The sequence below is a fragment of the Electrona antarctica genome, assembly GCF_951216825.1.
Source record: "Electrona antarctica genome assembly, chromosome: 6".
Lineage (NCBI taxonomy): Eukaryota > Metazoa > Chordata > Actinopteri > Myctophiformes > Myctophidae > Electrona > Electrona antarctica.
The window spans coordinates 13,837,652-13,854,131 of NC_136811.1; the positions used below are offsets into that span (position 1 = coordinate 13,837,652).

Consider the following 16,480-nt stretch of genomic DNA (forward strand, 5'->3'; position numbering starts at 1 on the left):
TTTTGGAACAAAATGCCTCAAATCATCCAATTGCCATCCAAGGCGTGAGAAGAAATGGCACCCTTTTCACATTAGCCTATTATAGTGCCACCAGGAGGCCACAACCTGACCTGCCCTGGTGGAGACCTGTGCCCCGAGGGGCACTTTTTCTAGTTTAGAAAATAATTGAATATTTTGACCAATAATTTCACCTGACATGACCAAAACCAGGTCGCCAGGGTGAACGTGGTTGAAAGTGTTTTGTTCCATGTTTCCTCTCTCCTTCCCTGTTTCTCTCTCTCTCCTTCCCTGTTTCTGTATCTCTCTCTCTCTCCTTCACTGTTTCTCTCTCTCTCCTTCCCTGTTTCTGTATCTCTCTCTCTCTCCTTCACTGTTTCTGTATCTCTCTCTCTCTCTCCTTCACTGTTTCTGTATCTCTCTCTCCTTCACTGTTTCTGTATCTCTCTCTCTCTCCTTCACTGTTTCTGTATCTCTCTCTCCTTCACTGTTTCTGTATCTCTCTCTCCTTCACTGTTTCTGTATCTCTCTCTCCTTCACTGTTTCTGTCTCTCTCTCTCTCTCCTTCACGGTTTCTGTATCTCTCTCTCTCTCCTTCACTGTTTCTGTATCTCTCTCTCCTTCACTGTTTCTGTATCTCTCTCTCTCTCTCCTTCACTGTTTCTGTATCTCTCTCTCTCCTTCACTGTTTCTGTATCTCTCTCTCTCTCCTTCACTGTTTCTGAATCTCTCTCTCTCTCCTTCACTGTTTCTGTATCTCTCTCTCTCCTTCACTGTTTCTGTATCTCTCTCTCCTTCACTGTTTCTGTATCTCTCTCTCTCCTTCACTGTTTCTGTATCTCTCTCTCTCCTTCCCTGTTTCTGTATCTCTCTCTCTCTCCTTCACTGTTTCTGTATCTCTCTCTCTCCTTCACTGTTTCTGTATCTCTCTCTCTCTCCTTCACTGTTTCTGTATCTCTCTCTCTCTCCTTCACTGTTTCTGTATCTCTCTCTCTCCTTCACTGTTTCTGTATCTCTCTCTCTCCTTCACTGTTTCTGTATCTCTCTCTCTCTCCTTCACTGTTTCTGTATCTCTCTCTCCTTCACTGTTTCTGTATCTCTCCTTCACTGTTTCTGTATCTCTCCTTCCCTGTTTCTGTATCTCTCTCTCTCCTTCACTGTTTCTGTATCTCTCTCTCCTTCACTGTTTCTGTATCTCTCTCCGTCCGTGTTTCTATCTCTCTCTCTCTCTCCTTAACTGTGCAGTTTATGTCATTCCGTTCAGCCTGGACTGGAGGGGGGATGAAAACCATTGCGTGCATTGTCTAATGTGCTCCATTTGCTTTAAACTCCCACAGCAAAACAACTTTATGTAAGGCCGAGTCAAGCTCTATTAATGTTTGTCCTCCCAAACAGAAAGGAACTCCCAACTAAGATAACTAGAGCCTTGCTCCCAACGACCCTCCCCGAGTTCCCGGGACAGTAAAGACGCTCTATAGTCATCCTGTGAGCTGGTATTGGTTTGAACCTGTATTTGTATTTGTCTCTTGAGAATATACAAGCACCGTTCCTCAAACAGGGCTATACGTCGTTATCTACGTCAAACACTGCAGTCCTGGTTTACAGAAAGCCGTCCCCAACGGTGTCTTTCCTGCACTTTAATTAAATATGAATTGAGGCTAAACTAGGTTTAAATAAGTCATTAGAAGATTTGTCTCACCCAACTCTGGCACACGCAGCTAAGCAACAACAGTGTATGCCATAATAATAACAAAATACAAATACTCAGTGGACACTGGATATAATCCGTCTGGGACCAAATGGAACATCCACTATAATCATTATTATTATCTTGTTATATTGCATTGTTGTTAGCACGGTCTTGCGGAACATGTCACACCAACATTTCACTTCTTGTATCCGTACTCTATGAGAGAGTGACAATTAAAACTCTCTTTAACCCTGCAAGACCCACCGTTGCAACATTACAACCATTTATATTTTAATTCATTCATTCATTTCAAAACATCAGCATTGATGTTCATTGTTTAGTCTTGCAATGCCAGCCCATTGGTCATGATATTTGCATATATTAAAAAAAACCACAGAGGCAGAAACACAACTTCAAAATATCTGGACTTTTTAACAATTTCTTTACCTTTAACCCTGAAAAAGTAAGTAAAATATATATTTTTTGTGATCATTAAAATGTCTAGAACAAGTACATTTATTATTGTGAAAGATATCCCCCAAATGTAAATTATTCATTTATTATTATTATTTTAATAATTATTATAAATGTGCATAACATTTGCATAAAACTTGTTTACATAATTTCCTCTGCAAAGTCCTAGTAGTACAAAGTCGTAGTAAGGTTGAAATCTCTTTTTTGCAAGTAGAAATATATCCGGGTATTGCTGTGTCATTGAACAGTCTTTAATCACACACAAATGAATCCATCTGGTGTTATCCAAACCGACATTGCCCTGTCAATCTCCCTCACAGCAGAAAAACTAGCTTGCTTGTTTTATTCAATGGTTTTCTGGCCAAAACCTTTACAGGCTGACGACTGCATGGTAAACTAATTAAGACATTGGCAGTCAGTATACACTTTTGTCAGTGTGGTAAATGACACTGCGTTTGCTTGCAGGGTTTTTGACAAACATACTCCAAGACAGCTTGACTGGAAACGGCTAGGAATGCTTAAATCAGTGGAAAACAACAATAAACTAGAAATACCACATTGTGGTTGTATGCCTCAGCCAACCATTTGCAGTTTACATCCATGTCTGTCCAGGCTCATAATATTGTGAAGACTTTAAAGGAATTTCTCCAGGAGATTTGTCTTTCTCTCTCCTTTTGTGCATAGTTATTTAGTTTTGTGAGGCTTCAGTGACCTTTGACCACCAAATTATAATCAGTAGTTCATCCTTGAATCCACGTTTGTGCCAAAGATTTCCTGAGACATCAGGTTCATGAGACTAGGACAGACAACACAAAATATTCTTTGTGAGTTTAAAAAAGTTTCTTTCATATGTTATTACATTAGATTGCCTTTTAAGCAATATACGCAGTGGGGTTCTCTTCAGAATCAACTCCATGTTTGGCAGGACATGAAATATACTATGACAATATTTTTCTAACTTTATTTATGATAACGTTTTTTGTCATCAATGAAGCCACCCCAGATTTTTGGTCAAATATTATGTTTAGTACTGAGGTCGGGTCATGATTCATATTTCATCTCCGGAGAGATTCTGTCATCATTTCACTACACAAGCCTCCCTGCTCTGGTTATTTATACTCCACCGTAACATGGTGTGACGTGCCGAAAATATCAGATCTACAAGCTCTAACTCACTCCGGACTCACTTGACTTACACCCCTTTGGTCTTTGGGGAGCAAACAGGGCTGGACTGGCCACAGGTCGTACCGGGCATATTCCCGGTGGGCCGCGACCGTAGGGGGCCACCATGATTTTTTTTGTAAAATATATATATATAGGCAGGCCACCAGGAAAGGTCCGGGCGTGCTGCCATTCTGCCAGTGCCATCATGATAATTTCACTGTACCTGTATCAGTGAGTGACAAATAAACCCTCTACAAAGGGTTGTGTAGTTTTCTGTTGGTTTGTATCATTTATGTTGTTCTGTAAAAGTGGTGGTATTAGGGCTTGTTTGTTTGTGTGTGTGCCTCGACGGAGTGGACGGTAGAGTTTCTGCTATCTGCGCGCTGGTTGTGGTGGGCCGGTCTGGGCCAAATCCACGCGAAAATGACCGGGCCGAATTTTTGTCCCAGTCCAGCCCTGGGAGCAAAGTGTTTCATTAACTTTCTCCAGCTGGTTCTGTGTTTGGTTCTCTGTTCTCTGCTTCCTTCCAAGATGTTCCAAAGGGCCTGTACGTGTCCGGACTGGAGCTCATTTCGCTAACCGCTGGACCAATCAGCACCAGATTTCTTGTGCACACTGTCATAGGACAACGAATTACCTCTACTATAATTTCGTATGCCAATTAATCACCCCCACACATTTCTGGGTTTCCACTGCCGTTGTAGTCTACTGGCTCACCTGCCTCCTCCGGGAGGACGTACAGTTGGGTGCCACCGATATTGTCCCTTATCATTTGACCCATTTAGGCCTGACCTAAATGGGTCCTTCTAAATCCTCCAGTTTTCTGAAATAAATATTTTCACGATTTTTCAAAAATAGCAGACCTACAAGCTCGTAGCGCGCCACTCGGTGGCGCGCTATGAGCTTGTAGATCTGCTATTTTTCAATAGCTAAATTATAACATAATGTTTAAAACACCAAAAGGGGTTCCCGCCCAAAATGGGTTAACTGTCCTTTTGCGCAGATCACGCAAACCTCAGCAAAAAGAAAAGGACAATATCGATGGCCTCCAACTGTAGCACCTCCGTCCCATTCCTCCCGTTCAAGAGCCTCTGCTGACAGACACCAACCCAGCTCGTATAAGCCGCCCGGCTTCTCTCCCTCGAACGCAGCTGTAAGAGCCACTTTATGAGTTCATGTCATGATGACCTTGTTTGTGATTGGTGCTCCTTTTTCTTTGATGTCTAAATTACCCTCCTGTCCTGTTTTTCTACTAATATAGAGGCGTATATTTTCTGTTCACTTTTCAAAATATATTACCTTCCAAAGCTGTGAGCACAAATAATCTGACGCACGTGGTACCAGTTGTAACACTTTACTTGATGTAAAGGAAAAATACAGGTGAACAGAAAATATACGCCTCTATAGCAGCCATTTTGTATTCGTATAGACGCTCTTGATGTTCTTGTTTCCTTTTAGTTCTGCATTGGCAGAACTTCTCCAGCTGTTGCTGGGTCTTCCTGGCTTTCTTTTCCTCAGTGGGTTCCAGGTTATAAGGCCTGTCTTGGCCGTGCTTGGAGGATGGTTTATTCAGGGTGTGCCCAATCCGGCCCCGCATATCCTGCATTTGATTATGCGTTTGATTTGTTTGTTTCAATTTGTTCTTGTGTTGTGATTTGCCAAGAGCTTTTCGTTGGTCATTGTTTTTTGGCCAGTAGATTTCCAGAATGTGTCGTAAGCATCTGTTTAAGGTTTTTGCAGTTCATTTGGTGGTTGTTGTGGTTCTCCATGTTTCTGTCCCATAAAATAAGATTTGACATTTGAATCGAAGATGCAGAGTTAGGTTTTTTTGTCTTTCAAATGTGTTCTGAATTGCATATTTGTCTCAATATAGAATGATCATAAAAAGTATGATCATGCCTTCCCTATTCTTGTTTATATAGTAAACTCTGTCCTCCCAACAAATACGTCCCAGATATGTAAATGTGTCCAAGCTTTCCTGTGAGAGCTGCAATTGTGGCGAGTGTTGATATTTTGGTCTGGACTTTTGTATTTTATTTTTTTGTGAGACAGGAGGACTCGACAGCGAAGCCCATAAATAAAAGAAAAACATCTTCTGCTGCTATGGTGAAGGAACACAAAACAAACACAAACAGCACCCATCCTGTCAGACGAACTCACGCAGCTCATCTTTTGCTGCCATCTTTTGACAGATAATTACAGACCCCCCAAATCCGATGATTGAAGGGGTGCTACATGTACATGTGTCCTCTTTTCTTTCAGTCTGAAAAAGTATATACCATGACTGGTGTTATGTTCGTTCATATCTTTCTTTACAGTACATTTGTCTGTTTAAGTCATATTTATGCAGAATTATCTCAATGGGGTAATTATAATATACTGTTCCTGTGAATCTTCGGTCCATGATAGAGCTACAGTAACTATGTACAGTACAGTACCAGGCCAGCTCTATTCTGTAGGACTAATTATTTGCTGGCCAACTGGCTCCAAAACTGTGGAATAAACTCCCCATTGCAGTTAGAACGTCAGATTCACTCCCAATTTTCCACAGTAATCTGAAGACTCCACCTTAGCCCATAGCACTTAATAGCCTTGACGACCATGCAGTCTTAGAATGTTATTTAGATAGCATGTTATTTCGAGAGATGCTAGGTTCTATGTTCATTTGTTTACCCTGTATAGTTTCTATAATTTCAATGCACAGATTATTTGATTGATGACTGATGTTAGGTTCTTGGCTAACCTATCCTACTGTAGATTACTGAGGCACTACAACTGTCTCTCTGCATTTGATGTATGTGTTAACCTTACTGGATACAGTACAGCGTCTGCTAAATGCCTAAATTGTAAACTGTATTGATTTCTCAACTCATTCCAATAATTGGCTGTAGGTTATAATGTAATTCCCCCACAGACACAGTTGGGTTATAATGTAAAACCTCAAGGTGAAGTAAGGCGTCCTTCTCCGAGAGGCTTCCAGAGTGACGCTGATGGAATCATGGACAATTTCCAGCTGGTAATTATGGGTTATTAGTACATACTGTACGTCATGCGGGACATCTTTTAGCTGCTTTCTGTCAATATTAAGTGTCCACCATGCACGGCACATGCAAGAAAAACAGCTTAAGAGCAAACACTGAAGTTTTGCATTTCAATCTCTGAAAAAAAAACCCTAGGATATTATTTTCCACCTAACTGGCACAATATGTGCCAGTTAGACGGCACACCGTGCCATTTTAAATGATAAAACAATAGGTTTTCGTTTGTTTTCCCCCCTTCATGTTCATTGCTTTGCCTATACTTTTGCTTTCCGCCTACATAATTTAGGTAGCTCTTAGTTATTTCCCCCATACTTGTCCCACTTATCCTCAGTGTCAATGCAGCTCTATTTCTATAACTCTGATTCAATTTGGTTGCATTTCCGTCTCAGAGTTGAATTAACCCATTCAGGCCTGACGTCGAAATTTAAAAAAAAAAGTTTTCTAAATCATGACAATTTTCGGAAAGATTTGAGGCACATTTTAACGATTTTTCAAAAATAGCAGACCTACAAGTTCATAGCGCGCCACTCGGTGGCGCGCTATGAGCTTGTAGATCTGCTATTTTTCAATAGCTAAATTATAACAATGTTTAAAACACCAAAAGCGTTTAACCACATTAACCATTAACCCATTTTGGGGCGGGAACCCAAAATGGGTTAATGGTTAATGTGGTTAAACGCTAACGTGACATGGATGCGTTCCAGGTCTCAATGGATTAAGACTGCATTGGGTTTTGACTGTGCACAGTTGACACCCCCTCGTCAAACTGCACAGCGATCAGTTGTTCAGTCTCTCTGAACAACAGCGGTGTTTCCGCGACAGACCCACATCGTTAGTCACTGAACTAATCAACTAAACATAATCAGATGAGAGTATGGAACAAAAAGCATATGTCTTGGGATTCTCACTCTCCACAGACACGCACGCACGTCCCACGGTCTGCGGGAGCCCCCTTTCATTTGGTCTTTCTGTTCCGCCGACTCGCCGCGCAGTTCCAACGGGGTGCTGTTTGTCAGAGAATATCAGTCAAACACAGACAAACGCAAGTGGCGGGCGGAAGCACAGATGCAACGCAAAAGAGCATGAGGACATTTCACAGTTGACTTGGCAGTGTGGGAAGATTAATTGTAATTGTACAGGAGCTGGCGAGCCTGTGGGGGCCCCCCTCGTACTCTGGGAGGTCTGTGGTCTTCCAGTTCCAGACCCCTATATGCTCATTGACAAGGATGCGCTTTGTGCAGTTCACTGTTGGACTGACATTGAATGACGCACGCATGCACACGCCTGCACGCACGCACGCACACGCGCGTGCACACACGCGCACGCACGCACGCACGCACAAACCAACCAACCAACCTCCACTCTCCTTCCTTTCCCCTGTATGTTTTTGTTTTTTGCTTGCTCAGTTCTTTGAGTCATTAATGTGTGTCCACTTTCTCTCTCTCTCTCTCTCTCTCTCTCTTTCTCTCTCTCTCTCTCTCTCACTCTCTCCCCCTGTGGTTCCTGTCACTTGTTCACAGACGAGTGGCCATTACATCACTATGACCTAAATGTGTCACATCCCTTCTCTCCCGCTCTCGCCTTCTCTCATGCTCTGCTCTCTCCTCTCCTCTTTCCCACTCTCTCCCCCTCTCTCTCTCTCTCTCTCTCTCTCTCTCTCTCTCTGTCCTACCCTCTGGACATTTCTTTTAAAAAAAGTGCTTTTTGTTCTTTCATTGAATCCTACTTTGATAAGCTTTCCTCGCCTCTCCTCCCAGCACTCCTCTCCTCTCCTCTCCTCTCCTCTCCTCTCCTCTCCTCTCCTCTCCTCTCCTCTCCTCTCCTCTCCTCTCCTCTCCTCCCAGCATTCCTCTCCTCTCCTCTCCTCTCCTCTCCTCTCCTCTCCTCTCCTCTCCTCTCCTCTCCTCTCCTCCCAGCATTCCTCTCCCCTCCTCTCCTCTCCAGGGTGACATTTTGATGTTGTGTCAGTGTCCTGACAAGTTCTCCGTCTCTCCTAAGCTGTGTTCCCCACCTCAGAGAGACCCTAACATGTGACAGGAAATGCATCTCCACATCACAGTCCACTGTCTCTACGTGTAACTCGCTGTCCTCGGGGACTCCTCTACTCTCACGACAACCTGTGCAAAGTCACTCGCAAGAAGAAAGGAAATGCACGCATACACGTGCAAGTACATACTGTATGCATGTGTTAAACACACATTACTGCACGCATGCACGCACACACACACACACACGCTTGCACGGTACCACACCAATATACAGATGTATGTGTGGATATATAATGTCTGTATTACTACAAACACACACGTACATGGCACACACACACACACACACACACACACACACACACACACACGTTTCACTTCAACAACGATGGCGATTTTATCAATGTATGACTTTTTACAATTCTTTGCCATTCATTTCTAACCCTAACACTGAAAATATCAGACTCGCAACTTGTAGATTTGCTATTTTCAGTGCACACACCACACCAGCACTCAAGTAAGTAAATAAATTAGACTTAATTATCTCTAACCCAGCCCTTAAACCTAACGTCTAAATGTCTAAACCTAACCCTAAACCCACCCTGAATTTGTTTCCTTATTGTAACTCTAAAAAGATTTTTTAAACCCTAATACCAACACTTCTGCTGTTATTTTGGGGACATTTTGGCCCTCACGAGTATAGTAATACCACGCACGCACGCACAAAATACCACCGCAAATGGTATTCACATGTATCACTAATAAGGACAATGCAGACAGAACACTCCGTCCCTTGGCCGTGCTCATCTGTCCACCCACACCTCCCTCTGGCCTCTGTGTCCACATCATGTGATCCAGTCCCTGCCTCTATTGATCCGGGCAGCCAGTGACTCGTAAACCCTGCTGGGTCTGTCTGGGAGTACAGCTGTCAGCTGCTGCCCGCCGCCTGGCACGGCTGGAACAACATCCCCAAATTGGGAACCTGTGATGCTCTTTCAAATTTTACACGACACTATTGACGTTTTACAACTTTGCAAATTGGAAACAGGTTTGGACACTTAAGCCCCGTATAACAGGGTCCCCGGGGGTCTTAGTATAGGCCACCTGTTTTTTTGTGCTCTATCGAATGTCTTATAGCAGATCTACAAGCTCATATCACGTCACGTTGCAACACATTGTGAGCTTGTAGATCTGTTGTTTTCTGCAATTGTTTGCCCCAGATTGGGACACTATGTTTTCATGTGGTTCAAATTTACCTTTGTTGAAATACTCCACCACACAATTCTGACAATTGCCTCGTCTAAAGACTACTCTTCATCTATTTCAAAGCCATAGCATATGGTACTAATGAGATTTCACATCTGTTCATGTTCATGTTATTTTTACATCATGTTTATCTTTCGGCAGAAACGTTAACATGTCGGGTGAGACATGTTTTAAATAACAAATCAGATCCGAACCTCGGATGGATGATGATCACCGCTGCATTTTTCAGAGTTAACAGCCAAAGAAGATCCTACTTTGAATGGGACCCAATGGGACGCGTGTGCACGTATCCTGGTGCTGGGGGTATGCAAGGCGCTGCCTAGCAACCGGACCAGTGTTAAAATTAGATTTCCGGCTAAACTGTTTCATATTTGATATAAAGCTTTATGTACGTTATATCTCGTACTTAGCCTACAACGGGTGTAGAGGGAAAGTACGAGATATCTCATACATAGCATAAAAGGAGTTGAGGATTAATGCCACCAAACAACACTGTACTATATGAACTATTGATGGTCAACTCACGTAGGCAGGCAGACTCATTAACGTTGGGCTCGTGGCCTCCGTCACAGACACACCCTCCGACTGGCACCATCCACTCGCCTTCTGCGTTGCAGTGCATGCGCGGCGCACCGGAACTCGGCGCTTGGCTGTTTGAGACGCACGTGCCACTCACGGGAACCAAGGAGGTCGACTCCGCCCCCGACGGAGTGGCGGGGTAAGACGCCAGGTGTCGACTGGTGGCCGGGCAGCGGCGGTAGAAGACGGTCACGCCCATGAGGGACACGCAGGCGCCACTGTCGACGATGGCCAGGACGAATCTGAAACCAAGGTGAAAGGGGGAGGTCAAACTAAAGATGGCAAGCGATTCTGCAGAATAGCTTTCTGCTTGACATACATGCAGTATTGTGTGTACTGTATTTATCTTTTAATCCGTTCAGTTGCACACATTCAGACCTTAATAATTATGGCCTGTTTTTAAGTTAATCAATACAAGCATAGTTCTCTCAAGTCACGGAGTTGTTCTGAAACAAAATGATGGTACAGTACATCCCTTGCCCAAGGGCACGTCGATATCAGATGAGAGGGAAGTGGTTTTTAGCTCGGTTCCCCCTGGGTCTGGCTGTTTTTTTTTTGAGTCATTGCGGAATCAAACAGAACATGGTGGTTTACCCGGTACGTGTAAGCGGGGCGAAGCTGCGGGTCTTGATGTTAATGCGGCGGTAGCGATTAGGTTGGTACTGGTGAGGGGAGCTGGGCTCCACCTTGGAGAAGCTCTTATCTGCAGCGATGGTGTCGATCTTTACCCAGCCTTCCCTGGTTTCCTTCTCCCCGTTGGACGGCTGGAGGGGGGGGGGGGGGGGTGGGGGTGGGGGGAAGGGTGGAGATAGAGTGGACACACGGGGCACGGGGTCGGAAGGACGAAGAGGACAGAGGGAAAGATAATGAGGGGTCGAGAGAGGAGAAAATTGCATGTTGATGAAACGCGGTCGACAGAACGGAAGACAACAGAGTCAGACAATAGAGTCAAATTATGGACATGGACGAGAGTCAGTTGGCAGATGAACAATAGAGATAGAAAGAAAACAGTGGAATAAATCACGGGAGAGAAGTTCAGACTAAGTTCGGAGGTTGGTTTCTTTTCTTTTCTTTCTTTCTTTCTTTCTTTCTTTCTTTCTTTCTTTCTGTCACCAGACAGACGTATCAGTGCAGGCCAAGATCTCCAATCATCCGGCTACAGTTTTTTTTTTGTTGAATGAAACTAAACTAAACTTATTTAACCTATTTTGACCTGAGATCAGATTCTAAAAATGTCTTCTACAGTTTTCTGAAAAAGCTATGTTTCTATGTCAGTCGTTCTTCGATTTTTCAAAAATAGCAGACCTACAAGCTCGTAGCGCGCCACTCGGTGGCGCGCTATGAGCTTGTAGATCTGCTATTTTTCAATAGCTAAAGCATAACACAATGCTAACACCAAAAGGGCCCAAAATGGGTTAAACAGGCACTGAGAGTGAGAAGTTTAGGTAAAACACAAGTTTTAGACTGCAACTCAACTAAATCAACGTTTGTATTCCTATACTATTATTGTATTCCTCCTAGCTCCTCGCCCATGTAATCTCCAACGAATACATGGCTGTCTGTACGTATATGAATACATACTGTATGAATATGTAGCAGTTGAGTTTGATCTGAATCGTCCCACCAGGGCCTCTGTGCTCCACTCTCCCCCCCTTAGACTCTCGCCGCTGCTCAACTCTGCTTCCTGCCCTGTTGCGACTCGTTATCCCTCATCAGGCTTTGATTTGCATTCTTAAGCAGCATCCCGTGTTCCCTAAGGAGCACGTGTGCGTTCATCTGCAAGCTCTCCTCCCCTCCACCTCCTCTCGGCGAGGGTGAAGACCCAATGCTACAGTAGCTGTAGCAGTGGGGGGGGGGAGCGCAGCATTTTTGTACTTTTGCCTTGAAGACGCAGAAATGCAGAGAGGAAAAAATAAAATCATGCAACTCGCTAACTCTTGCCAGGCACTGCGTCGTGCCCCCCCCCCCCCCCCCCCCCCATCCCCTATACCCCCTCAAGACTGAGGGAACTTCCGAGAGTCCGCGATGAAACAGCGGATGGGTATATATATATATACAGTATTTGGTGTCATACTTCAGTGTAATTAGCGGGATTGACAGTGAGCTCTGCAGAAACCACAGCAACACAAGTTTTCCATTTCGCGAAAACCAATATTCCCCCAGCATCATGTGCTTTGTGTCAGCGCGGCCCGGAGAGGGTGTCAATCCTGACAGCTGTTCTTGGCAGAGCGCTGCGGCCATAAACACAGTCATTATGTGACTCCTCAATGTCGCACGATGATGGGCAGAGTTTGTTTTCTGGGTGTAACCTGAACCTGACAATGCTGAAATTTACATTTTGTTTCCCCCTTGCTTTCATTATTCGGGCCTGACATTCCGTCTTGGCCTGGAGTGCTGCCTGTTCAGTGGTCCAAAAATAGCTGGCAGAAGTAGAGGGACATACTTCCAGAAACTTTCAGATGAATGCATAAGGGATAGGGGGGGGGGGGGGGGGGGGGGGGGGAATGCAGCCTATAACATCAGATGAGGTCTTTCCAACGTACACACGGATTTGAAAAGACATGCTTTTCATCAGAGAGGTCAGAGTGCAGGGTTGCTCGCAGTGCAGCACCGTAGCTGCACGGAATGGTTTTTGGGTTCAACGCCTTGCTTAAGGGCACTTTGGCAGGGCTTTCCTGTGAAAAAGAAGGATGTCCAAGTCCTGGACTCCTGACTCCTGACTGAGTGATGGTAATTAGTGGACTTTATTCAGTATAAACTTGTTAAGAGTCCCTGTGATGTCATGTGGATCAATACCACATTATCATACATCATCATCCTACTGTACTTAGCGAGCGAAGTGTGGTCTATGCAACCATGCACACTTGCAATGTTCCCAGAATTGCACCTTTCTATTTGTAGTTTGTTTTGGGACATTCACAACTATTGTGTAAAATGGTAAATTGCTGAATATTAGCTCCATAAGATTGTTATTATGAGTTATTATCTCACACTGTTGTTTTTGTTTGCCTAAAGCCTCAGCAATTGTGTTAATAGAAGAAGATGAACATCTTTGGCCAGTTGGGTAAGTTGGGGTTAGGCTCTTAGGGTCAGGCTCAGCTCGTAGCACGAGTTTGTAGATCTGTTATTTTTCAATAGCTAAAGTATAACACAATGCTTTTAAAACACCAAAAGGGGTTCCTGTCCTGAATCGGGATGAGTGAATAAAACATTGGCAGCTCATTAGTCTAGTGTGCAGATACAGTGTAGTGTACAGTATGTGTCCCAGCGGGGGTCTGTCTGGACACGCACATACAGTACAGTACAGTACAGTACAGTACAGTACAGTACAGTACAGTACAGTACAGTACAGTACAGTACAGTACAGTACCTCAGCAGCCCAGGTCCTCTCCAGCTCCCTCTGGGAGTCGGCCTGCTTGTAGTACAGCGTCAGCGTTTCCCTGCAGGTGGGCGACGGCGAGCGCAGACTGGCGCAGTCACGCACAGAGAAGCGTAGCGTGATGAAGACCCGCGGCGCGGCGGCGCGATACAGGAAGGGCGTGGCCAGCCAGTTGTCCTGGACGCGGGGGTTGTTCTGGTTGACGTTGCACACCTCGAAGGTCCGGATGAGCCTGCCCCGGTCGTCCAGAACACTGACCTCATCCCACTGAGAGAGGGAGAGAGAGAGAGAGAGACTGTTATACTGACTGCCCCGGTTGTCCAGAACACTGACCTCATCAGAGAGAGAGAGAGAGAGAGAGAGAGAGAGAGAGAGAGAGACTGCCCCAGTCGTCCAGAACACTGACCTCATCCCACAGAGAGAGAGAGAGAGAGAGAGAGAGACTGTTATACTGCCCCGGTCGTCCAGAACACTGACCTCATCCCACTGAGAGAGAGAGTCAACCAATTAGCTAATTAGAGTCAACCAAATTTGTAAACTAATAAAAGACACCTATCTGGAACATTGGACCAATCAAACCAAAACTCAAAACAAACTTAATTGCTATCTGGCCCTAAAACATGAATATAAACTGGCTGAGTATCTGTTTTTGGTCAAAGATAAAAAGCAAAGACAGATTTTGACCAAATACAGAATGAGTGACCACAGTCTGCCCATAGAGAAAGGACGACACAAGAAGTCCTACCTACCTCCAGAACAGAGAGTGTGTGGTCACTGTCTGCACCACAGCTGAGGTAGAGACTGAGACACACTTTCTATTATGTAATAATAGAACCGAATATTTTAATAGATTTGAGTTGTTGATCCCAAATTTTAAAGAGCTACATGATAATGACAAACAACTCATTGTATTAGGAGAGGGACCTGCAGCACATCTGGCTGCACAGTACGTATGTGACTGCATGTCACAAAATGAGGGACACATAGAAAACAATACACAAACACGAACTATCTCGACACACACACAACGGAGAGAGAGAGAGAGAGAGAGAGAGACTGCCCCGGTCGTCCAGAACACTGACCTCATCCCACTGAGAGAGAGAGAGAGAGACTGTTATACTGACTGCCCCAGTCGTCCAGAACACAGAGAAAGAGAGAACAACTACTGTATGACTATAGTGCATGTATTGTGTTTGCACAAGTTCCTTCACCATTTACACTTCCTTGTGTATTTCTGTAATTACTCGTAGAAAAATCACACTAGTGTGAAGTGAGGGGCGCTCTTATCATCATACATCATCACATTCCGGCCAATCACAATTGGCGTCTTTAATTCACTTTTTATCCTCAATATGTACTTTGTTCAGCCAATCAAATCATCGCTATGGGCTGTTTTTGCTTTCGCTTATTTTTTATTGTTGCTTTTGAATTTGATGTTCTTGTTTTATTTTAGCTTTTATTTTTAGTATTGTACAGCACCTTGTAACATTTGTTTTGAAAGGCGCTTCATAAATACATTTACCTTATCTTATTACCTCACATGAAACTGACCTCACATGAAACTGACATGAAACTGAATCTACGATTCAAACAAAAAGGTGGTTGCAATTAACGCATAAACCCACAGTGCTTACACAGTATTCCCAAAATACCCCCAAAGTCAATAAAAAACACCTTAAAAGAACCCGCCAGCTGACCAATGTGACGTGAAAGGACGTACAGTATACAGTACTGTACGTAGGGGTGGAGGAGAGTGCGGTTCACAGCATGTGGGATAAGCGATAATTTAGACTTTGTTTGATTACGTCATCAGGCTGCAGTATAAACTGAGGCCATGCTACTGTAAACAGACGCTGGCTCAAGAGAAACAGGATCCTGAGCCGGTGGCCCGAGAATAGGCGCTGTGCGTAAACTGTTAGGATCCCTGCGTGTCTGAGCGGTGTTTAGTTTAGCGCCATCATGCAGCCCAGCCCACGAGAGATTAACCCGTTCAGGACGGGAACATTTTGGTGTTTTAACCCATTCAGGCCTGACGTCGAAATAAAAAAAAAAAGTTTTCTAAATCATGACAATTTTCTGAAAGATTTGAGGCACATTTAAACGATTTTTCAAAAATAGCAGATCTACAAGCTCGTAGCGCGCCACTCGGTGGCGCGCTATGAGCTTGTAGATCTGCTATTTTTCAATAGCTAAATTATAACATAATGTTTAAAACACCAAAAGGGGTTCCCGCCCAAAATGGATTAAGCATTATGTTACACTTTAGCTATTGAAAAGTCGTGCTAAATGTGGCGCAAATCTTGGAATATATATTCTTTCAGAGCGAATGTTTTTAACTCAAATCTTTGCTCTGGGGGGGTCCCTGACTCCCTGGAACAACATATTTTCAGATGGAGGTCGGTGGCCAATTACATATATTTTAGGGGGTGCTTGACATGAACGACAGACATAGAAACATGGGGTTTTTCGGAAAACTGTCAGGATTTAGAAGGCATTTGTGGAATCGTCCTCAGGTCTAAATGGGTTAGGCTCGATTCATACTTGCCGGTGTACGGATGCCAAAGAAATAGCTGATCTACAAGCTGACAACGCGTTGTCAGCTTGGCGCGCGACACTGCATGCCAAAAATAATAAATCCTGAATTGCCAACATCGTGTGAAGGTAAACTCATATGTGTGTTTATGCTGTACACACACCTCTGTATTATCTTTCAAGAGACCACACCGCAAATGGTAGTTTATATGTTGCAAGATAAACAGGGAGAACAATGCCGCTGCTGATTTGCTGGTCTTATTCTGTGTTTATACCCTCTCTGACTGTTGTTTGGCATCAACACTATAATACACAGCAATTTTGGAAAGCCTAGTAGACTGAAATTCCTCATTTGACGCTTCCATGCCATAGA

General features: G+C 44.1%; 1 protein-coding gene across 1 annotated transcript in view; it reads right to left on the reverse strand.

The window, feature by feature from the left end:
* The window catches only part of ephb6 (eph receptor B6), a gene marked incomplete at its 5' end in the record, with an annotated part of 83,554 nt that overhangs the window by 33,004 nt on the left and 34,070 nt on the right, over nucleotides 1-16,480 (reverse strand). Inside the window, 3 exons of the mRNA XM_079504832.1 lie at nucleotides 10,143-10,438; nucleotides 10,791-10,960; nucleotides 13,567-13,842. Of these exons, the coding sequence (XP_079360958.1) occupies nucleotides 10,143-10,438; nucleotides 10,791-10,960; nucleotides 13,567-13,842 (742 nt within the window). The remainder of the gene's footprint in view (nucleotides 1-10,142; nucleotides 10,439-10,790; nucleotides 10,961-13,566; nucleotides 13,843-16,480) is intronic.